At 39.4% G+C, this 25783-nt stretch overlaps 1 protein-coding gene across 12 annotated transcripts in view; it reads right to left on the bottom strand.

Moving 5' to 3' along the window:
* Window positions 1-9322: 9322 nt before the first annotated feature.
* The window catches only part of CCDC171 (coiled-coil domain containing 171), a 310942-nt gene continuing 294481 nt past the window's right edge, over window positions 9323-25783 (bottom strand). For all 12 annotated transcript variants that reach the window (XM_019815993.3, XM_045043841.1, XM_011288346.3 and 9 more), the window contains one exon: window positions 9323-11791. In XM_019815993.3, coding sequence (XP_019671552.2) covers window positions 11579-11791 — 213 coding nt within the window. In that variant the 3' untranslated portion in view covers window positions 9323-11578. The remainder of the gene's footprint in view (window positions 11792-25783) is intronic.

The following is a 25783-nucleotide window of genomic DNA, read 5'->3' as shown; positions in this document are numbered from 1 at the left end:
ACTTTGACTTGAGTCCAGGTTAAGAAGTGGTTCTGGAACCTTTGAAACCTTGAAAATAGCACATTGTTTCTGAAATTTAGTTGCTTGAATTCACTTCTAGGGGCTGATCTTTCTTGTTTTTGGAAAGCCACTTCAAGAGACTTCGATCCTGTGAAGGGAAAGCCCACGTCCTCATCTGGAATTTAAATTTTTCAGGAAACATTAACTGCTTTGTATAATTCTATCTAAAACTCTATCTATTATGTGTCAGTAGACTGTGCCCTGGGAAGTAGGTGGGAAGGAAAGCTGACATTATTTTCCCCACTCTTCCTGGGACTCGCTGTTTGGATATAGTACTTGGACTCTGAGTAAAGGAGACACAACACAGAACATACCTATCGTAGAGGTAAGTTGGCCTCTGAAACATGGCAGCAGACAAAGGAGAGTGACTCTGTGGAAAGGCTTTCCCTAAGAACACTGGGAGTCTTTAGATCTCTTTCCAGTTTAAGATTTTTTCTTCCTCTTTTTTAAAATTTTTTATGTTTATTTATTTAAAAAAAATTTTTTTAATGTTTATTTATTTTTGAGAGAGAGAAACAGAGCATGAATCTGGGAGGGGCAGAGAGAGAGGGAGACACAGAATCTGAAACGGGCTCCAGGCTCTGAACTACCAGCACAGAGCCCGATGCGGGGCTTGAACTCACCAACCACAAGATCATGACCTGAGCCAAAGTCAGTTGCTTAACCAACTAAGCCACCCAGGCGCCCCTATGTTTATTTATTTTTGAGACAGAGTGAGTGAGTGGGGGAAGGCAGAGACAGAGGAGGACAGAGCATCCAAAGCAGGCTCTGTGCTGACAGCAGAGAATGGGATGTGGGACTCAAACTCATGAACTGTGAGACCATGACCTGAGCCGAAGTTTGACCCTCAACCAACTGAGCCACACAGGTGCCCCCCAAATTTTCTTTTCTATGATAAAATTCCCTTCAGTTATTCTCAAATCTTTATCAAAGTTTTGCTAAACACAAAGCCTTGTCTTAGGAAAAAGGTTAAATAATTTGAAAAATCATTTAAATAGTAAATTTTGTGTTTTGTATATTTTACCAAAATTTAAAAAGATTTTTTAAAATAGTTTTTTCAACTTCCCATAAAGAAAATCCCAGGCTCAGATAGCTTCACTGGTGAATTCTATTAAATGTATAAAGACAAATTAACATCAATTCTTTCCAAACTCTTCCAAAAACTAGAAGAGGATGGAGAATATCCCAATTCATGCTATAACCCCAGGATTACCCTAATATGAGACAAACACGTCACAAGAAAATAAAACTCCAGAACAATAACCCTTATAAACAGAGATGCAGAATCTTCAACAACTTCTAGTAAATGGAATCCAGTGACATAAAAAAAAAAAAAAAATACACCACACCATAACCAAGTAAGATTTATCCCAGGAATGCAAGTTTGGTGTAACATATAAAAACCAATCAATAGAATACATCATATTAAAGAACAAAGGACAGAAACCACATGATCATCTCAATAGACGCGCAAAAGTCATCTGACAAAAAGCTGATTCTAAAATTCAGATGGAATTGCAAGAGACCCAAAATAGCCCCCAAAAATTTGGGGGGAGAAAAGGGTTGGACGACTAGCACTTGTCAATTGTAAAACTGAATTTCAAAGCTACAGTAAACAAGACAGTGCAGTACTGGCTAAGAAAAGACATATATGATGAATGTAATAGAACCAAGAGTCCAGAAATAAGCCCTTATACTTACAGTCAAATGACTTTTTAAAAGAGTGCCAAGACAACTTAATGGAGAAAGAATAGTCTTTTAACAAATGGTGCAGGGTCAGAGAAAGACAAATACCATATGATTTCACTCATATATGGAATTTAAGAAACAAAACAGATGAACATATGGGGGGGGCAGGGAGAGAGAAGGAAACAAACCATAAGAGACTTTATTAAAAATAGATAACAAGGGGGGCGCCTGGGTGGCGCAGTCGGTTAAGCGTCCGACTTCAGCCAGGTCACGATCTCGCAGTCCGTGAGTTCGAGCCCCGCGTCAGGCTCTAGGCTGATGGCTTGGAGCCTGGAGCCTGCTTCTGATTCTGTGTCTCCCTCTCTCTCTGCCCCTCCCCCGTTCATGCTCTGTCTCTCTCTGTCCCAAAAATAAATAAATGTTGAAAAAAAATTAAAAAAAAAAAAAATAGACAACAAGGGGCGCCTGGGTGGCTCTGTTGGTTAAGCGGCCGACTTCAGCTCAGGTCATGATCTCACGGTCGGTGAGTTTGAGCCCCGCGTCGGGCTCTGTGCTGACAGCTCAGAGCCTGGAGCCTGTTTCAGATTCTGTGTCTCCCTCTCTCTGACCCTCCCCCGTTCATGCTCTGTCTCTCTGTCTCAAAAATAAATAAACGTTAAAAAAAAAATTTTTTTTTAATTAAAAAAAAAAATAGATAACAAGCAGAGGGTTGATGGGGGGAGGTGAGTGGGGGCTGGGCTAGATGGGTGATAGGTATTAAGGAGAGCACTTGATGAGCACTGGGTGTTGTATGGATATGATGAATCACTGAATTCTACTCCTGAAACCAAGACTGCACTGTATGTTAACTAGAATTTAAATAAAAATTTGAAAAGAAAATAAATAGTGGTGGGACAACTAGATATCCACATGAAAAGAGAATGAATTTGGACACCTATCTCACACTATATACAGAAATTAACTCAAAATGGGTCATTTAGCTAAATGTAAGAATTAAAACCATAAAACTCTTAGAAGAAAATAGAATAAATCTTTGTAAACTCGGGTTAGGCAATGGTTTCTTAGAGATGACACCAAAAGCAAAGTGACAAAAGAAAAAAATAGGTAAATTGGACTTAACCAAAACTAAAACCTTTGTAGCCTCAAAGGACACTATTAAATAAGTGAGAAAAAGAATCCACAGAATGGAAGAAAGTATTTGCTTATATATGTATACACACACACACACACGCGCGCACGCACATACACATATATATTTATATTTGCATATGTATATGGATACTTGTATTTGGAATATGTAAAGAACTCTTACAACTCAAAAATAAAAAGATGAATACACCAATTTAAAAAAAAAGCAGGCAAGGGACACCTGGGTGGCTCAGTCAGTTAAGCAATGGACTTCGGCTCAGATCATGATCTTGTGGCTCATGATTTCAAACCCCAGCATCGGGCTCTGTGCTGACAGCTCAGAGCCTGGAGCCTGCTTCAGATTCTCTCTCTGCCCCTCCTCTGCGTGCGCTCTGTCTCTCTCTCTCTCTCTCTCAAAAATAAATATTAAAAAATTTTTTTAAAAAACAGGCAAAAGATTTGAATAGGCATTTCTCCAAAGATATACAAATGGCTAATGAACACATGCAAAGATACTCAATACCAATAGCCATCAGCAAAATGTAAATCAAAACCACAATGAGATACCACATCACACCCACTAGGATGGCTATTATAAAAAAGATGGACACGGGCGCCTGGGTGACTCAGTCAGTTAAGCGTCTGATTCTAGATTTTGGCTCAGGTCATGATCTCAGGATCGTGAGATGGAGCCCTGCACCAGGCTCCATATTGGTCATGAAGCCTGCTTGACATTCTCTCTCTCCCTCTTCCCCTCCCCCATTTGCACACACATGCACACTCTCTCTGTGTGTGTCTAAATAATGCCCCCCCCCAAAAAAAACAAACAACACAACAAAAAAACCAAAGATGGACAGCAAGTGTTGTCAAGACATGTGGAGAAGTTGGAAACCTCATACATTGTTAGTGGGAAGGTAAAACGGTGCAGTCACTTTGGAGAACCATCTGAAAATTCCTCAAAACCTTAAACCTGGAGTTACCATATCCCAGCTATTCCACTCATAGAGATATACACAAGAGAAATGAACATGGGACATTGGTCCACACAAAAACTTGTCTGGAAATGTTCATAACAGTATTCTTCATTATAACCCAAAAGTAGAGACAAACCAAATGTCACTCAATGGATGAATAAAGAAAACGTGGTAATCTGTACAATGGAATATTATTCCACCTAAAAATATATGAAGTACTGACACATGCTATAGTGTGAATAAAACTTGAAACCATAGAGCTAAATAAAAGAAGCCAGCTTAAAAAACAAAAAGGCAATACACATGATTCTATTTATATGAGATGTCCAGAATAGGCAAATGTATAGAGACAAAAAGTAGATTACGGTTCAGAGACAGGGGTGTGGGGGGCAGGGAATGAGGAATGGAAAGTGACTCTCAATAGGTATGGAGTTTTTCTTTGGAGTAATAAGAATGTTCTAGAATTAGAAAGTGATGATGGTTGTACATCCTTGGAATATACTAAACGCTATGGAATGAATTGTATGACATGTGAATTATGTTTCAATAAAGCTATAATTTAAAAAATATATGTAGGCACTCTAAGTGTTTGAGCTCTTATTTGAATTGTTGTAAAGTAAATCAACTTAGTCAATGGGTGATTGTTAATCGTGAAAGTTATTCAGTGATAAAATGACAACAAGGTTTCCACTCTCATTAACTTGACATTCAGGAAGACTGTGTTGGACTTCCTCAGAGTTTCTCTTATGGGGAACAGGGATTCTGCCTCCCTATGGATTACAGACAATAAGAAGCCCTATAGATTACTAAATGACTTTGAAACTGATTTTGGCATCCACGTGCCAGGATGGTTATGTGCAGGCGTACAGGTTGTGCACTGGTAACACAGACTGTGATATAGATGGTGCCCTCTGAAGCTGTGCTAGCTGGCATCCCTGTCACATCAATGTCCTTCAAGGAGTCTTAGACCCAGGCACACTTCAGTAGGAATGTCACCACCATTAATTATCTGAAAGCAAAATTTTCATTGTGACTGTGAATGTGAACTTTGCCTCCTAGGAATCTTTCTACAGTCTTCATAGTACATAGTTAAAATATTTCTTCTCAGCCCAGAGGAAAACTTTAGTGTTTTAGTGTTTAGTGTTTTCCCAGGAGGGGCTTCTGCAACCATAAAAGCACTTACAATGAGTACAATGGTCAGCTATACATCAAGGTCACCAAAATGAACTGTTGCCTTTGAACCTCAGGTCCTAAATAATTTGCAGAGAGTGTCCAAGTTCAAGGGCTTTCCATGCACAGTTTTACTGTGGAAGCCTCTTCTTCCAGACCATAAGTGAGCTTAGAAAAAGTAAATAATAAATATATTTTGGTTTTTGTTGGGAGAAAAAAGGCAAGAACCAGATTGTCCTCTTATTATACCTACTATGTTTTTTTCTTATGCGGTGCTTTTTACTAGGCATCCAATATGATTGGATTCATTCTGGATTGCATTTAAGATTTTTCCCTCATATAGATACCCCCAAAACATAGAAGGGATCTATTGAGGACAGGTAGCTCCCCTTATATTCTTGTCATTAGTGAATATTTATGAATATCTGATAGCTCTTAACCTGTCAGCTGAGTCTTCTTCAGATCTAAATAAGACTTTTTATTTTACATAGCTTCCTACAGCACCACAACATTTCTGGAGCCGCTTCACTGGGAGGATTCTGTCAACAATCAGCATTCTACTGACATTAACATGCAATAAAAGACAATGAAGCATGACTCAATTAAACTGTGAAAAAACTGTCTTCAGATAACATTAACCCAGTAGTTTTCAAAACCTATGTGGGCTTCTGCTGCATGGCCAGCATTAAGGTCAGTGCTTTGAAAACATACACGCCTAAGCATCTAACAAAACCCACACACAAGATGATTCAGAAGAAAGAAAAACTCTGTTTTGATTTATCTCCTTCCCATACTGTATCTAGGTATTTAACAATGTACAGTATGCAATATCAATTAGGTTTCCCTGCTGCAAAGATTAAGAACAAAATTTCCCTTCAAGATGTCAATGGAAATTTAATTTACACAGAAGATACAGTTTGGGAGACTGTTAGAGTCAGATCTACTTAAAACAAACAGACAAAAAAGATTAGGTGGGGAGTAAGCACATAGTAAAGCAAAGATGTGAGCACCCGCATAGGAACTCACAGGACATCTGATATCTGGGTCTGCCAATCAACACGTTCCACAACCAGAAAAGGGTCTTAGAGTAAAATTGCTAAGGTTTGAGAGAAAAGATGAAGCTTTTCTACCAACATGTTGATGTACCCATTTATGTCTCACTTAACCAGGAGGACTGGGTATGATCGTCACAGAACCAGAGGGTTTTTTTTTGTTGTTGTTGATTTGCTTTGTTTTTTGCTATACTTGAAACACTTAACACTCTGGGTTTAAATCATCAATATTTTATGTTTCATTATATTGAACACTTAATCATTTCAGTGAAAATTGCTCTCATTGAACTAAACCATCAGAAAAAAAAAAAAACTATATGATTTCACCAAAGAAAAGAGAAGATAGATTCAAATATTATACAATAAGAATTTTCAAAGATTTCATTTTTGGGGCAAATTATTAAAATTCCTTCACTTTAATTGTAACAAAAGGCATGGATAAGTGACCAGGGATATATGTTGAGCTCATGGGTAAACAGTTAAGGAAAATGCTCTGGCACATGTAAGATATGATTTAGAAATTCCAAATGATTAATATCATTTCTTTCAAGACTGAATTTCTTTTGTAAGAAATCTAGAAAAATATGCCAACAAAAGTGGGACTCAAATAAAAACAATCATTTGAAGTAGACTTTTAAGATAAATTTATACAGGGGCACCTGGGTGGGTTAGTCGGTTGAGCAACCGACCCTTGATTTCAGCTCAGGTTGTGATCTCATGGTCGTGGGATCAAGCCCCATGTTGAGTCCCGCAGCTGGGTCCATGCTGGGCATGGAGCCTGCTTGGGATTCTCTCTCTTCCTCTCCCTCTGCCTCTCCCTGACTCACTCTCTCTCTCCATCTCTCTCTCAAAAAAAAAAAAAAAATGATAAACGTATACATTAAAAGATACCTTTTTAATACAGTAGGAATTAAACCACTTATTGAAGTCATAGGTTAACTTAAAATCATCAAAACTGATGGCAATAGAATGTGACTAAATGCCCCAATATAGACAATCACTGTTTATGATATTAAGAAGCCAGGAATATAAAATGGAAATCTAAAAAAAACAAATTTGGAAATTCAAGTTATGAAGGCAACTGATGAGGATAATTTAAAAGAAGGAATGATTTTCCTGTTTGGAAATATTAAAATATGAATGTATCCATCTTTTCTAAAAACCACTAAAAGTTTGATAGTTGTATTAGTTTCTTGTGGCTGCTGTAACAAATTACCCCAAAGTGTGGCTTAAGAAATGCGAATGTATTCTCTCACCATTCTGGAGCCTCAGAAGGGAGAATCTGTCTCCCGGCCTTTTGTAGCTTCTAGGTGCATCTGTAGTCCTTGGTGCCTGGCCCTTTCCTTCACCTTCAAAACTGCACAGAGCCTTCTCCTCTCTGTATTTGGAGCCCCTTCTGCCTCCCTGTCTCACAAGGACACTTGTGATTGCATTTGGGCCCACCCAGATTATCCAGGACAATCTCCCCATCTCAAGATTCTTAATCACATCTGCAAATCCCTTTTGCCATATAAGGTAACTGTCACAGGTTCCAGGGATTAGGGCATGGGTGTCTTTGGGGTCATTGTTCGGTCTATCATGCCGGTCCAAAAAACATATTTTAGAATCCTCACCTCCATCCTAGGAATTGTACAAGTTAGTCCTTTCGTGATCAATTTTGCTTAGCCTATGTCATTATTTTCATTGGGAAATTATAGCTTGGTCAGGCTAATTGACCATCAGCGTCTTTCAACAGAAGGTCTCTCTGAGAGCACCTCTGAGGTCTCTCAGCCCAAGCCAGAGACTCTAGGCAATGTTAACGAAGGACACTGGTTGAAAGATAGATACACACTTGACCACTCTTCCCAGTACTAGTCATATGGATGGGCGTGTTGTGTCTTGTTTTGTTTTGTCTAATCAATGGATAAGGAATCTAGACTTCAGGCCAAAACACACTTCCCAAAATTATTCCTAACTGGGTGGGATAATTTTTGAAATTTTTCTCCTCTTTAAAAAGTGCTAATTAATTGGGGCGCCTGGGTGGCTCAGTCGGTTAAGCGGCCGACTTCAGCTCAGGTCATGATCTCGCGGTCCGTGAGTTCGAGCCCTGTGTCGGGCTCTGTGCTGACAGCTCAGAGCCTGGAGCCTGTTTCAGATTCTGTGTCTCCCTCTCTCTGACCCTCCCCCGCTCATGCTCTGTCTCTCTCTGTCTCAAAAATAAATAAACGTTAAAAAAATTTTTTTTTTTTTTAAAAAGTGCTAATGATTTCTTGAGGAGACCTGGCATGGTGGAAATAATGTGGGCTTTGGAGTTACAGCTCTGGGCCTACTACTTACTAGGTTACTTTCCACCTTTTATCTTTGAAGACTTGTTTATAAAAAGTGCACAGTAAAATGAGATCAATTTACCATTGTTCAGTACGGTCTACGGAATGAATTCAGATGTAATTGCTAAGTAAAGCAACATGAAAATAGTAATGATCATTAAGCACCCGATAAGAGCATATATTATAAATGTGAAATAAATAGTGTTGCTAAGTCTAATAAAGTCAGACATCGGTAAATTAAAGTTAACATTCTACTACTTGAAAGGTTATTTATTTACCTATGCCGTTATCGTCGAATTGGCCATTCTGGCGATTTCTTACGCCTCTGTATTTGTGTCATGTCATTCCCAGATGCTTCTATGAAAAATTCTGGCAAAGCTTCAATAAGTTCGTGTGACTTAGGGATCAGAACAATAAGAATCCCTTTGCTAGTGATGGATGATATAGGTATTTTTCTAGATCACAGAAGGTTAGTAAGAAACTCCACGTACTAAGGTGTAAAGAAAAATTCCTTTCCTTTACAAAAATATTTGAAGTCATTCTCCTGAGAAATGTCTACTTTATACATCATTCTTAAGGAGGTAAAGAAGCTGATAGAGCAACTGTCCTTTGCCAACAGAACACAGATCTCAAGTCTGCAGCGATTGGCCACTAGCGTGCTCAGAAGCAGTCTAGAGTTTCTCAGATCTCCATAGGATATGTCATTAAATCTTCTCCTCCTGCTGGGTCTGACTTCTGGGAAAAAAGCATATGGTATAAAAATTACTATATTTGGTTGTGAATACTAATGATTGCTCGGGAGGCTCATCCTTCAGTTTCTCTGGCCTTTAGCATCTAGTTGGTTATAAATGTGACATGATTTGATTTGATTTAAAAATCCTTTTGAATTGGTGGTTCAGAATTTACACTATGAAACGGATCTGTAAAATCAGATACGCACATATATGGAGAGACATACACATTTATTTATAGTGTTATCCCATTAACAGGTTGTAAAGTTAAGGCAAGAAAACCAAGGACTATCTAAGGCTAAGTTAACATAGGTGCTTGATCTTCTTAAATCAGCAAAGTCTGGAAATAGATTCAGGACAAAGACACATATGTCTACACGCACCCAGACGTATAAGTGATAGAGGGCAACACTGTTTTCCTCTGGTGTAGGAAGTGGAAACTCAGCGACGTCACAGGAGCTAAAAAGCTGTGTATCAATTTCTATACAGACACGGTCTCAATCATTGTATGGAACACCAGAAGAGAGTGTTTGGAAACGCACAGAAATTATTCTATGATCTACATAAAAACAATCCATAGCGTTTTCTGTGTTACAATAAATTCGCCAGTTCAATTTCACGCATGTTACGTTCCACAGGGCATATTCTGTAATACTCAAATCCCAACGTGGCTACTAATAAAAATAATTCCAGGGAGAGAATTAAGAGAAATTTGGTTAAAGGTATGATTTTACTTCACGTAAACAGCTTTCTAAAGATTTATATAAAGCTAATTCTGCTGGCTCAGTACTGTAAGAAATAGAATCGTGCTACATGGTATGGCAGCAATTGTGTTACCTCGGAAGGCATAAATCACTTGGCTAATTTGGCTAATCACATGAGTAGTTAGCATACACATTTTATTTACCAAGGCCGATAAAAAAGAACTCCCAGAAGTTGGCTGTATTTGAATCAAATGTCACTGTCAAGATAAGACAATATCGATTCCATAATACATACTGTTATTTTCTAATGTATCCATAATGAAAAAGTCCATCATGAAAAGTAATATAAAATATGGATTTTGTATCAAAACTCTGTCAAAAAGTACAGTTCACATCAGACATTAATAGCACCGGGGAGTTAAAAGATTAATCCAAAGACAAATACATATTACAGATGTTTCTTTGTTCTTCACTTACCATGATGCAAACTGCAAGGATTTAACCTTTAAGGGTTAAAGAGTTTAATCAATGTCAATGTCTGATCTTCTGAAGGCGATAAAGAACAGTCTGTCTAGTGATACCCAACAGAACATCACTTTGTCAAGCCACAAAGCGCCCAAAAGCTTGTCAAGTAAGTTACCAGAAACCTCTTTGTGGTTAGAACTCAGCTCCTTCCTGCTTGACCTATTATTTGATATTTGACCACTTGGTTGCAAGACACTTGCTCTTTCTAGCTGAAATGTCACTGGGGCATCTTGTCAGCTCCCCGACATCTCGGCCTGACATACAATTTTACTTTTGTGTGCTACAAGGCAGAAAATGCAGGGCAATGGCCTTGTTTTAAATTCTGTCAGCATCAAAGATGGGCGTCACTCTTGGGTCCTACCAACAACCCAAACAAAAAAGGAGTCTATTTTGAAGGTCAGAACAGCCATTACCTGGAAGTTTTTCAGCTTACACTATTTAGCATTACCTGCTATCCTGGTGCGGGAACTGTCCTTATGAAGTGCCTAACCGTGCCACAGAAATCCTGCCAGCCCAATTGCTCTACTCTCTCATCAAATGCAGACTTGATAAAAGGCTGGGTTTTCAATGCCTGCAGGGACCAGATTCAGCAGTTAACTTAACTTGTTCAAATGGGCAAGTGGTATCATGTAGCTTTACAAGGAGCAACCTGACCTTCTCACATTGACCAGGAGTGACATTATTGTGCAGGAGGGGAAGCAGTCACATCATTTCTGTTTTGCACAACCTGCTTAAAGTTTGCAACTAAATGCTTGTCTTCAGTCGAGCTGACAAGAGAGAAGAGGGGGCTCAGTGAACCATGGCAGGACTGCCATGAAATGACAGGAATCATTGGCATACATTTCAAATAGCTCTTTCAATCCTATTAAAGTATTGCAGTCCTGCTTTAAAATAGACAAGTATGAAACAACTTTGATAGATAGAGACTAAAATGGCTTATTGATTTTTTTTAAGTCTGAAGGAAATTACCCAAAATGTGTCATTCTTTAACATTTAAAAATATGTTACATAAAAATGAGCAAGTGTGGTAATAAATAAAACTTAGAGGGGGAAAAGTTGGTTATTTCATTATTCAAGGAGATATAGGCACCTGCACGCATCGAGATATCACACGATTTTTAAAAATCCACTGCTACTTGTGCTGAAACAAAAGTCAACCGATAAGAAAATCCCCCTTCGAAACGATTTTAATTGTACTGTGAACTCTTCCTGCATTTTTGTTTTTATTTCATAAAGTCATTATCCAATCTGAGTTGGTCTTTTGACATTAGCAGACGTAGTCACTGGAGAGGAGAGGGATGACGTCAGAGGATTTATAAATGTCTCCTTTAAGAAAGTGTAAGTTGTATCCAGTTCCGCTTTCAATGGCAAAAACTCCCCCACACCAACTGTGTCAGCAGGAAGAGCAGCTCTTGAAGGAATGGAGAGATTTGAGTGGTCTCGTGATCCTGTCTATGATATAAAGAAGAAAAAAATAAATAAACATAGAATTGAAAACTCTTTGTTAAATGTTTTACCTTTTTATTTGAGAGAGAGAGAGAACATGTGCGTGTGCATGTGGGGGAGGGGCAGAGCCAGAGAGAGAGAATTTTAAGAAGGCTACACGCTCAGCACAGAGCCCCATGTGGGTCTCGATCCCAGAACTGTGAGACCATGACCTGAGCCGAAATCAAGAGTCAGCTGCTCAACTGACTGAGCCACCCAGACGCCCCTAGAATTGAAAACTCTTAAACAGAATCTAAAACCACAAACAGGAAAGTGGGCCAATAATCATGGTAATATGAAATGGGATAGAATTGCCATTTAATTTTGCCATAATCTGTATGATACTACAGAAATATTATTTTCCAAATGTGATTGAATCCCTTATGTGTTCCATGGCACAAACTTTGCAGGACATGGAGAGTTTGCCTAAGCAGTAAAACACTGTATAAAAATTTTATAAAGTTATTGAATCAAAGAGTCAATACAACCAGTCATTTTTACCTCTGCTTCCACTGATAATTTACAGAAACCAATGCTAAGAGTGTTTATTTCATTGTGCTACATAATATGTGCTATATAATATGGAAGATCTGACTGCTTAGCAAAGGAACTTCGAGGGGTGCCTGGTTGGCTCAGTCGGTTAAGTGTTTGACTCTTGATTTGGGCACAGGTCATGATCTCATGGTCGTGGAATCTAGCACCAAGCCACGGTCCCACTGACAGCGCAGAACCTACGTTAGATTCTCTCTCACTCTCTCTCTCTGCCCTTCCTCTGCTCACACTCGTGTGCGCTCTCTCTCTCTCTCTCTCTCTCTCAAGAAGAGAGAGAGAGAGAGAGAAAGAGAAAGAAAGAAAATGAACAGTGGGTATTATGTTTTTTAAATCTATCAGCCAGACTCATTTCATTGACAAATACAGCAGAAAGTAGCACATGGAGATATAAAATGGTAGTTAGATGAACTTTTTGCCTTTTCCTTTGATAATAATGCCACCACTCTGTTTTAATAAAAACTGTTCTAAGTATTTGGAAGTCATATATCAAAACATGGGATTACAACATGAAAACTATTGGCCACATGTTTTAAAACATTACTGGTATCCAGAAACTACTGGAAGCCAAATTTAAGAAATCCACACATCTGAAATACTTGAAAACAGGATTAATATTTTGATGAAGCCATACATTTAAGCCTTAAGTAACACTGATAATCAGTAGTTAACATGAATGAAGTTTTCTCAGTAAAGCAGCCAGGTATTATTTTATGACATTTATTGATAGTAAGTAATGAGTGATCAATTGTACGTCAGAATTTTCCAGATTCCCAGGAAATAAATGTTGCTGAGACCATAAGTCTAGTCATACGTGTCTCCATTGAAAACCACACTTTACATTGCAGAGTTTTTTTAAAAACATTGTTTTGGTAGATTCTCTTACAGTTTTGACAATAAAGCAGCATATACAAACTATACGAATCTGCTTTATTATGTCACATTCTCCAAAAACATTTCTACCTGTGAAAACAAGAAGGAAGTCATCGCTGGCTTTAGGAAAGTAATAGACACGCAACTGTTGTATATGTTACCATTTTTGTGGATTTTTTAAAACTACAACCGGAGGAAAATCAATGGCTGCATCTAACACCTAGTTCAGCAATTTTCTTTGATCTCTTTTCTTTTGATTTCTTGATACTCCACTGCAAGCCTACAGCTGACGGAAATCATCCCTTTTTATGCTGGAAGTTAAAAAAACACCTAAAATGACCACTTGGATGACTTTATGAAGGAGAGGGCTTAGCTCACCCCGATGGAAGGAAAAGACATCCCGAGATCAGGTGCTGACCCTGATTAGCGGCACTGATGAAGTTTCAACCGCAAAACTGTACTACGGGGCCTGAGCATCTCAGGTCAGAAGCTGAACAGAGGCATCTCATTACATCAGGAGCTGGAGCTATAGATTCCTGCACTCCTCCCGCCAAGAGAAACACCTTTTCTGATTTTGTTTGTTTGTTTGTTTGTTTGTTTGTTTTGCTGTGTGTCTAAATGGGCAGCATCGTTACCGGATTGATTTTGCGGGTGTAAAGACTAGAGTGCCAGCCGCTAGCTTCTCATTCTGCCAGACCTGAATGAGGGTAAAGGGAATGCGGGGAAAAGCAGGAGATGGCGAGGTCTGATTTCCTCCTTAATACGATTTAGTTACAGCCATAGTATTCTTTATTATGATGAAAGGAAACTGTCAGGCGAGGCTTCAAAAGTTTGTTGTTACATCTTTCTATTTCAAGTTCTGGTCCGAGAAAACTACACATGACAAGAGAGGCGCGTGAAAATCAGACGGAGGAAGGACAGGTCGTCTCAGAAGGTACTTCCTTCTGACGCCTCAGACTAGAAGAGGCCGACTGTGCCAAACTGACCAGTCGTCACTCCTGTTTGGCAATGTTCAAGGGATGTATGATCTACTCAATTCTATATTCTGTTCTTCAAGTTTCCTTTCCCGTGCTTGTGACTCCAACAATCAAACGCGTTACGTACACATTAGGAAGACCATCCTTTAGGGAAGGTCTCATTGCTCATTTCTCCTTAATATTCTCTGGGTCTTGGCACTCTACAAAGGGCTTCGCTTTCTGCCTCTTCTCATCTTAACTTTTTAATATGTCTTTTCTCTATCGTGTTGATCGAAAGCATCTTTTCATCTCACATAACATTTTTTTTTTAACTAAATAAGCTTGAAATGGAATGTTGGGTCTAGCATTTCAAATTGGAGTCTTACTTCTTGCATGTCGTTTTCTGACCTTATGTCTTAAGCATGGAAAATAATCTCTTAGAAAAAGAGATTTCTAAAAAGATTTACGCCCCCCAAAAAGGTATGCCCTCCACCGGGTAAACAGATTTACTTTTGTGTAAAGTAAAAACACTTTTTTTGTTAGTAGGGTCATTTGCTATACTCTATTCACTGCTAGAAAAATTTGTTTTTTCATGAAATGGGATAAAATCTGATTTTAAGTCACTTAATAGCTTGTAAACAAGCCAACAAATCTCTGGTGAAATCTTGATTTGAGAATGTGATGTTAAAAAAAAACCAGTAAATATGAACTATTTTTCTGGTTTCAAACAGTATCCAGAAATACACCGTAACACTTTTAATATAACACCCAGAGTACAAGACAGTTAAATAACTTTTTTATCAGAGACCATTAAAAGTTAATATTCACCACCTGATCTTACATTTTAAATCTGTGAAGTCCATGGTCATTTGAATGACTTTTTAAACTGCTGAGGTATTCTGGTACTCTCTCATGTAAATCTAAATTTAAGCAATTTTTCAAAACGAAATTAGTTACCTGAAATAAAAGCTAGGTGTCATGTGGATCTTTATGGAAGCACTTTTATTTACTCAATAAGCTGTAAATGATTCTATTTGAACTGTTATAGTCCATCAGCTAAATATATATTCCCAATACAAAATGTGTTCACTACATTTCTGCATTTTAAAATTTTTATGAAATACAGTAATTGGACATGTCCAATAGCTATTTTTCAAGGCTTTAATATCTTAGTTTTCCAAGAGTGTTTTCCCAACAACAAAAAAAGGTAAATAAAGCATTAGTCTAATAGTAAGATAATCACTCAATAAATTGTCTATAAATCAAAGCCCTTTTGCAGACCAAGGCTTCTGAAACAATGATACCACACTATTTGTCTCCTGTGTAGCATTTATGATCGAGTTAAGTCTTCCGGAATCTGGTATGGTGACAAGGGAGCGGTGATGTGATTTAGTAAGCAGGATAGTACTTCCTGGAGATTCTGCCAGGCACACAGCAAAAAATACTGGACTGGAGATGCAAAGACTACAGTTTTTCCTCCTGCTTCTGTTACAATCTAGCTGGGCCATTTCAAGCATGGGAGTGAGTCCATCTACACATCCCATGCCTACAAAAAAAGGAGCTCCATCCTTTACAGCTCTGCAGTTCTACAGGTCCACAGAATGCCATGTGTGATGGCATACGACATTAGTGGTAACACCCAACTTTTGCAGATGAGACCCAGAAATCAGCTTCCCAAAATAGTACCTAAGATTTTGAGGGAATGTAGATAGGAGGAATACATTTTGCACAGAGTTCTAAAAAAAAAAAGTCAAGTAGATAACAAGACGAGCCACAGTTTAGATAATGTGGCTTCATTCAGTTAAATCCTGTAGTACATTTTTTATTACTTTGACCTCCATGATGATGTTTTAAGCTCTGTAAATTATTGACTTGTTTTAAGTAGAGCGCACAGCCACACAAAAACTGATGAAGGGATCAAAGTACCCACAAGAGGGCCTTACAATGAGGCTCTCTCGCCATCTCTACTTTATCTGCTAATGTGTTCTTACCACTAGAGTCTCAGTATTCAGTATCACAGAGTCTTCTTCCTTCCAAATACTTCGAGTTAATAACCAAATTCTACCTATTTTCCAGTTCTGCCATATTGACATCATAGGACACGGCAGTCTGCCAAAAGTTGGCAAGTTACCTATATAGTTTTCTCTTGTGGAATGCCCAATCATATACCTGTGCACACATTTATATGCACCTGATAAACATGTGTACATACATATACACACTTGCTACATGCATACATTATATATACACACACATATACATATATGTGTGTGTGTAAACATATATATACTCCTGCAATGACATCATTAAATATTTACTCCTTCTGGTTACCAATTCTAACTTTGAGTTACCAATGCCAAACCTGCAGGAGTATCTTATGCATTCTTCTCCCCATAAGTCATTAAATTTTAGTGCGGACCAGTTTGGCTCTTTAGCTAACCGACGTCAACACATGCGGGGGTACGTGAGTCAGTGGAGAGTCTAGATAGAAAACAACCTAAGAGGCCTGGATACCTAGAGATTCAGAAGGAAGGGCAACCATAGAGATAGAAGCAAATATAAAAGAGAGACAAAAGATATTAACAACATATGTGATTCACATTACAAAAGTTCTGTCCTCAGGTAGACATTCAGCATTGGTTTAAGAGCCAGAGCTCTAAGGTTGATCTATCTGGTTCAAAATCAGCCTTGACTACCCGGTTGATATGGCGGGTTAATTGAACTAGCAGCCTTGATTCTCTGTGCCTCCCTGTAAGCACATCCTTGGCCATGTGACTTTGCAGCTCTTTGCTTCTCTGTCCGGCCCCATCTACCATTTCCTCACTTGTACTCTGCAGTCGAATCACATGGAACTTTGTGAGTCCCTCAACATGATGTCCCCATACTTCACACCCGCTTCCTATCCGTCCACTATCTGAATATCCTTCTGTCCTTTGTGGGGCAAATGTTTCCCCCACCTTTCCGACTCTGCTCTAGGTTTCCCTCTGTTAGGCCTTTCCAGATCCTTGCCCCACCCTTCATTAACTGCCATTAGCTGTAACACCCACCACACTTTTATATTCCTTCATGAGTATTTATTTTTCTATTTTTACCTATTTGTATTCACTTCTATCTCCCCTATAACGCACCTGGTGTGATGGAATCAGGACTTTGTATTCCTAGCACTTAGCAGAGTATCTGGGACTAAATAAGATTTCTGGTGAACAAACCACTCATGTTCTTACTTCATGGTGTTGGTCTCCTATCTGCTATTTGGTTTTCATGTATGTACGGATTATGTCCCAATTAAAAGCAGCACGGTATAGTCAGAAGGATATGGGCTTTGAAGTTGGAGAGACCTTGGGTTCCAAACTTGATCCTGCCATGTATTAGCCACGTGACCTTTGACAAGTCACTGAACCTGTGCGAGTAGGAAGAATAATCCCTCCTAGGGTTGTTACAAGGTTTAAATGAAATAATGTACACAAAAGTGCATAGCGTTTAGTAGCTTCCCTTCTTTACCTCTCTTTTTACTGTTCTCAGATGATAATAAATTCCGAATTTAACGTTATAGCTAACATGTATCAAACACATATGTCAGGCACGGTGCTAGGTTTAGCTTCATGGGCATTATCTCGCTTCTCACAACAATTCACTGAGAAAGTACCACTGTTACCCTCATATTACAGTTGAAGAACTGGGGCTCAGAGAGTAGAATAAATCACTCCATGTTGCACAGCTGGGACCATAGTAGAAAGAGACGTGACTCTTGATCTATGATTCTTCTCCCCTAATGCTTGACCACTACCTTATCGTGCTGCCCAAAGAAGACAGCCTCAGGTTTATTTTATACCCAGAGCTCTTTCATAAACATAGTAATGGCCCAACAAATCTCTGTGAATCTGGGAAACTGGGAAATACGAGTGCATAGACTGTACTACAGGCTAAAAATAAATGTTTATATTTTTGATAACATATTTTATTATGGTCACACATTTGAATATCCATGGTACTGGAGTAAATAAACAGATTTTATAGCATTTACATAAAATTAAAATTCGAGCCTTTCACCAAAGGAGCTTATATGTTATTATATTCAGAGATAAAATTCAGCACTGAAGTTTTAAATTACACTAGAACATTTAAACTTTAACTTTAAATTACTTTAAAGATGTCTCGGGCCTGACAAGATAACAATTCCCATGTTTTTCTCTCTTGGATCTCCTGACATGACTGAGGTTGGAAAAAGAGTCAAAGAATTTTCCCGGATAGCTTTTGTTTTTTTCTCTTCCTACTTCCCTTCACAACCCTGTGCTCCCAGTCTGCCCCTGCCCTGGCAATTCTGACCCACCCTATGGTAAGATCTCACGCTAGAAATGGCCGGAAAATGCAAAGGTGGCAATTTCCTCCCACTGTGTCTTAGAAAAGTGTATTTGCAAACAACTCGGAGAGAATTTGAAATGTAAATATCCCCATTTATACCCACGTATATAAAAAGGTACAAAAATTGAATAAATAAAAATGTAAGCATACTATTTAGAAAAATACCGCTGAAAAACTGAAATGACAAGCAGGTAAAAGTGTGTGCAATGCACGTGATAGCCATACGAGTGGTTTTCTTAATTTACAACAGACTCCTGCAACTAAAGAAACATGAGAACCTGGGGCGCCTGGGTGGCTCAGTCGGTTAAGCGTCAGACTTCAGCTCAGGTCACGATTTCGCGGTCCGTGAGTTCGAGCCCCGCGTCGGGCTCTGGGCTGATGGCTCAGAGCCTGGAGGCTGCTTCCGGTTCTGTGTCTCCCTCTCTCTCTGCCCCTCCCCCGTTCATGCTCTGTCTCTCTCTGTCTCAAAAGTCAATAAACGTTAAAAAAAAACATTAAAAAAAAAAAAAAGAAAAAGGAGAACCTAATTAGCCTATAGGGTAAGGATAGTATAGTATTGAAATTGGGTTCAGCTGTCACAGAAAACTCAAAATTTTGTCAGTGGCCTAAATAAGATAGTTTATTTCTCTCTGATATGACTGTTTGAAGCTATCAGGCATCTAAACCGCCTCTATCTTAGGCTTCGTAGCTTTGGTATGTGCCTTCCACCTCAGGGCCCAAAAGGACTGCATAAGTTCCAGCCACTTTGTCTGCCTTATAGGCAGAAGAAAGAAGGACAAAGAAAAGGAAGAGGACCACTTACATTTAAAGACACTTTCTAAAATTATAACACTTTTGCTTACATCCCATTGGTCAGAACTTGAGTTGCATATCTCACTAAACTTTAGGGATATCAGAAATGTAACTTCTTTTCCCCCTGAGTGGCCCAGGTAATATTTAGAGGTTCCATTACTAAGAAACAGAGAAAACAGGTGTCAAGAAACCACTGGCAGCCTCTGCCCCAGATATAAATTGGCTGTTTGGTTAGAAAGAAAGGAATACAATAACCAATAAACATATGAAAAAGTGCCAAACCTCATTCAGAATTCAAGAAAGACAAACACAAAACATGCCAGTGAAGACTACCTTTCACCTATAAGTAGGCAAAAATTTCAATGTCTGATGACACCCACTGCTGAGAAGGTAGGGAAACAGACAAGCTCAGACCACGTAGGTAGGCAGGGATGCCAGCTGGGGCATCCTAGCAGGAAGACAAAATTTTAAAGTTTTTTTTTTAATCTTTATTTTTGAGAGAGAATGAGAGACAGAGTGCGAGTGGGAGGGGGGCAGAGAGAGAGGGAGACACAGAATCTGAAGCAGCCTCCAGGCTCCGAGCTGTCAGCACAGAGCCCGATGCGGGGCTTGAACTCATGAACCATGAGATCAGGACCTGAGCCGAAGTCGGTCACTCAACCGACTGAGCCACCCAGGCGCCCCTGGAAGACAAAATTTTAAATGTACCTATTCATCCATCTAGCAATTCCACTGCTAGGCACTGCTTCTATGGCTACACTCATAAACGTTCACCAGGTGTTTTGTTTTGTTTTGTTTTGTTTCTAACGGAAAAGAGTTTTTATGTAAAACCAAAGTGTCCATCAACAGAGTGCTATTCAAGTGAAGTAAAGTATGACACAACTGTAGAATACAACCATTACAAAAAATTAAGGTGGCTATGTAAATACTAATATATAAATATGTCTAAGTGAAAAAAGTCTCAGTACTATGTGTGCATATAGAGAGAGAACCCATTTGTATTTTAAAAATATAAAGGAGTCACACACAACCGTACATGCACGTATGTTTCTTTCTGGGAAAGGAAATCACAATAAAGTGTTACTTATCTTTGGAGTGTGAATGAAGGGGGTAAAGCTTTGAAAGTTCAAATTTGTTTCCATGGTTTTTATTTTCAAAACTATTTGAATCACAAAGTCGCACATGTACCCCAATGTTTATAGCAGCACTATCAACAATAGCCAAATTATGGGGGCGCCTGGGTGGCTCAGTCGGTTAAGCATCTGACTCTTGGTTTCGGGTCAGGTCATGATCTCAGGGTTCATGGGGTTGAGCCCTGCTTTGGGCTCAATGCAGAGCCTGCTTGGGATTCTCTCTCTCTCTGCCCCTTCCCTGCTTGCACTCTCTCTCTCAAAATAAATAAACAAATGTTAAAGTTTAAAAAAAAATAGCCAAATTATGGAAAGAGCCAAATATACATCAACTGACAAATGCATAAAGAAGATGTGGTAGATATATATAATGGAATATCACTTGGCAATCAAAAAGAAGGAAATCTTGCCATTTGCAACAATGTGTATGGAACTAGAGAGTACTACGCTGAGTGAAATAAGTCAGTCAGAGAAAGATAAATATCATATGATTTCACTCATGTGGAATTTAAGAAACAAAACAGGTGAACATAGGGGAAGGGAAGGAAGAATAGGATAAAAACAGAGAGGGAGGCAAACCATAAGAGACTCTTAAATACAGATAACAAACTGAGGATTGCTGGAGGGGTGTTAGGTTGGGGGGGATGGGCTACATGGGTGATGGGCATTAAGGAGGGCACTTGTTAGGATGAGCACTGGGTGTTATATGGAAGTGATGAATCACTAAACTCTACTCCTAAAATCAAATAAGTAAGTAAATAAATAATAAAATTAAAATTTTTTCATTTAAAAAATTTAAATATTTGAATCATAAACAAAAACTACAAAACTAGCGTCTGAAAAATAAAACTACAGGTTGATTAACAAACAAGTGGGAAAAAATGTTAATCCCCAACAGTAATCAAAAATGGAAAATAAAAATATATTTGTAGCAAATCAAAATTGAATTAAAAAAAATTATGATACTAAATGTTAGTGAAGGCATTATGAAATAGGCATTTATAAGTCGGTAGTGATTACATAAATTGATAGCACCATTTGGACTTTAATTTGGCAGTTGTTTTAAGTGGATAATACCATTTGACCCAACAATTCCATACATGACTAGGTTTATTATATTAATAATAACGGACAAAAATTGGAAAAAGAATCCCATATTCAGCATCAGAAGTGTAGTTAAGTAAGCTATAGCCACTTGATGGAATATTATGCAGCTATAAAATTGAAAGTTATGAATTTATGGATAACATGGACAAATGTTTAGGTTTGACCAGAGGTCAGGAAACTTTTTTGTAAAGGATCAAATAATAAATATTTTATGCTTTGCAGGCCATATGTTCTCTATTGCAACTACTAAATTCTGCCAGTTTTTGCCCCAAAGCAGCCATAGACAATATGCAAATGAATTAGTATGGCTGTGTTCCAATAAAACTTTATTTATGAGCACTAAAATTTGGATTTCACGTAATTTTCACATCACGAAATATTCTTTTTCTTTTTTTTCAACCATTTAAAAATGTAAATGCCATACTTAGCTTTCAGACTATACAAAAACAGGAGGCAGGTGGATTTAGCCGACAGGATTTAAACTTTGCCAACCCCTGCACTAGACCATATATGTGAAAAGGTAATACACGAAATCGCATGTGATAACTTGCTTTGAGTTATTGGAATTGTTAGCATTTTCTTTCAAAACTTCTGTATTTTCCAAATTATCTACAATAAGCATGCCTTACTTTTATAGCCAAAACCTTTTATTAAAAAGGGCTAATTTTATGTATACTGAAACCCGTATTTTAGTATAGTTATGATTCTGAAATATGTGGTCAAAATGAAAATGTAAGTGGTTAAAGGTCTCAAAGGGTAGGTCTTTAACCACGTGTTTTGCAAATTCTGAAAAGATCTTATAATTTAGCTGAGAATACTTTCCTATTTCAGCATCTTCCGTTACCTAACTCATGCCTGCAGTTTGACATTGAGCAAACACAAGTAATTCCAAGGAGTAACTTGTTCTCCTACTCTGCACAAAAGCAACTCCTTATGTAGAGCGGCTACTTACAACTTGCGTGCCTTCATTTTATCCCAAAATAGCCCTTCCAGCTGCGAAATTACAACTTCTGTGGTCAAAATGTACACGTGTCATGCTCTATCTGGGAGCCATTAGGCAGAAGTTTTCTGACCACTTTTTCATTATTGAAGAATTTCCTCTTAAACTTAAACACATTTTTTTTTTTTAGTCAACGTCAAAAATATAACAATAATCTGAAAGCTATAAATTTAGACCTTTTAGCAGTGTGTTTCTCACCGGGTGAAATTACGACCATGCTCTCAGATAAAGAGGAGAAGGAGGAAAGAGTCATCTAAAATTTAAAGCTGTTTGAAAGAGAAGTCTTTCCTAAATCTTACTAACATGGAAAGCATCTGTCAATCACATACACCAACCAAATTAGCGATACATTCACGTTTGGAAATTTGAAACTCATTTTTCCCATGCCCCTCCCATCCATGGCTGTTTTAAGTTATGTCCCCTCATTTTACTACATCACACCTAAAATTTCTAGCAATTCTTCACAGAATGCTGCAAACAGTCTTTATTCTCTTTGACCAGTGCCGTGGCTGGGCCTTTCTGGAGGGGCTGGTTACCTTTAGTTAAAAGAACACAGTCTCTCTATTTCCCAGGGAGAGAGAGAGAGAGACACTTCAGATGTAAGACAAATCATGTGATCGGGGGTTCACATCTGTGGAATGCCTTCAAATCACAGCAAGCACTGGGGAGTATGTTCCAAAACAAATCACTTAGCTGGCAATGACATTTCCTTTACATGATAGGCGGGAATGTTATTTCTGATAGAAGCAGGACATTTCCAACAGTCTCAAACCAAACCCATCTCTCTAGGGAGGACATCCTAAAGAACCGTGAGAATAGTGCAGCAACCACAAAATTCCAAAATAATATACCTACAGATTACATTTCAGGAACCCATTCCCTACATTATCAATTCCATATGACAGATTTTCCCCATGCTCGCATAATGCATAAAACATATCTAAACCCACATCCACCATATCTTCAATCAGCTCCATTCATTAATCCTTTCAATAAATATCGAGTGCCTACTATGTGCCAGACGTTGTTCCAGGTGCTGTGACAGAGCTGTGAATTACACACATTAAACTTGTCTATCCTCAAGGGAACTCACACTGTCCTAATCTCACTCCGGAGCCAGTCCTCCTTAAATTAGAATTTGCGAAAATACCATGTAACTACACAACTGTAGTGTTAAGTTTTGATACACGGGGCACGGGGAGTTTTCCAGCCTCATCGTTCTGTGGATACAGATGAGGTTCCAGGAGTGAATTAGTTACAGTTCCCTGGTTCTTCCCTGACCTGCTCAACACAAGACCTCAAATGCCCCTGCTTTGCGCAGGCCCCCTCAAGAGCTGCTGGGCAGCCGCGATCCCTCCCCCAGCTCCTGCCTGCAACGTATTAACCGGCTCACTGTGCCATATGGGTGATGTCTCTACCCAGAATTGGCCATATGCCCACCCTTCCCTCTCTGTCACCTATAAACTGTGGCAACTCTGACGAACCCAGTGCCTCACCGTGTCTGACACCTGTAGGTCCTTTTTCTAAAAATTCAGATGCCAGTCCCTAGGCCTGCACGGAGAAGCACTAGGCATTTCTCTCCACTTCCCATCTCCTCCTCTGGGCACCTGCCCACAAACCCTCCACCACTAGTCCTTTACCCATCAAAACCCTCATTCAAATGCACTTCCCCAGAGCCGGCACACCAGTTTTTCAAAAAAGCTTCCCCTTGCTTGAAATGCAGTTCATGCTCAGTGTAGGATGTCCACAAGGTAATGATTTTGACATCGGCTTCAAAGCCGTTTACCAAGATTTTCTTCTTTAGTTATTGAAGACAGTGTCTCTTCCCTGTCTCTAGCCCAAACGCACTTTTGATATTTGTAAACAAGCTATCTCTTCAGACTTATCTCTGTTTCTTACTTCCTCCCTTCTTTATTGCATATTTCCTTGCTATTTAAGAGCATTCCAATTTGCTACTGAAGATAAGAAAAAAAACGGGACAGTGAAATTCAAAATAAGTGGTAAAGCCTAAAGGGAGAACCTGCCAGACGCTGTGAGACACAGGCAGAAGTCGTATGTTCAGAATGCAGTAAGTTAGTGCCCTCAGAGACAGGTTACTTACAGATGACGTGGAAAGACCGCATCATAAGGTAGAGATATGCCACTTCCAGGCTAATGTCATTCTTAAATTGGCCCGAGAGCTGCAGGGAAAAACCCCAAAAGCTGCTCAGCAGCCCCAGTGGCAAGCTATAGCTGGTGGCCGGACATCTTTGTCCCGTATCTCTCCTGGAAGACAAGTATGGGTGAGTGGCCCAGGCACCTTCTGTCTCTCGAGCCCCCTTTGTCAAACCACCGCCCCCGTCCCCACCACCCCACAAAGAGTGGAGCAGGTTGGCGCAGTGGAGAGACACAGGTCGTGAGAACACCACATAGCCAAAACGTCAGGGAGTATGGTCCTTCCGCTGCTGGCTCCCTACCGCATTGCTTCTGCTTCTCGTCGGGTGTCTGAAATTGATCGGATAAATCATGTACTTGAGTATCTTAATGTGCTCTGGGAGGCCTTCTGTCCTGTGGCCTCTGGGGTAACTGGCCTGGCGTCGAGGCAATTTCCCATAAGACGCCTCTGCTCCCCAGTACCACCCAACACCCTATCCTGAAGCGTGCACTGCTGTCCTGTCCGGTCTCCCGTCCAAGAGTCTCCGTTCCATGCTGCTCCTTCCCTTTCAAAGGAGGCTGCTTCATCAGGTTTGTACTGTTCTTCACGACACGCCTCAGGTACCACCTTGCCCCCAAACATTCCCTGCCACCTATCACCTCACGTTCAGGTGGGATGCCCCCACTCTGTGCTATCACAACAAGCCGCCCCGAGTTTTACAACAACACAGCATCACAACCTGCTGTTTGCTTGGACCCGTGCGGCTCAACACGCTGGCCACGAGCCACATGTAGTTGTTCCAGTTCTCATTAATTACATTTTAACTCAACGTAAAATTCAATTAGAAATGAAAGTTCGGTTCCTCAGTCACACTAGCCACACACCCGCCCCGGGCTCGACAGCCGCGTTCCCATCACAGTAAACTCCGATGTTTGTTTGTCCCTCTCTCACCAGTCGCTTCACTGGTGCCTGGCACCTAGCAGGTGCTCCAGATGTTTGCTGCTGTCGAATGAACGGACTGCTTGTAATCTATATTCCAAGGAAGGCCACGGGGAA

Source organism: Felis catus, chromosome D4 (genome assembly GCF_018350175.1).
Source record: "Felis catus isolate Fca126 chromosome D4, F.catus_Fca126_mat1.0, whole genome shotgun sequence".
In the NCBI taxonomy this organism is placed as follows: Eukaryota; Metazoa; Chordata; class Mammalia; order Carnivora; family Felidae; genus Felis; species Felis catus.
This window is presented reverse-complemented; position numbering and strand designations above follow the sequence as displayed.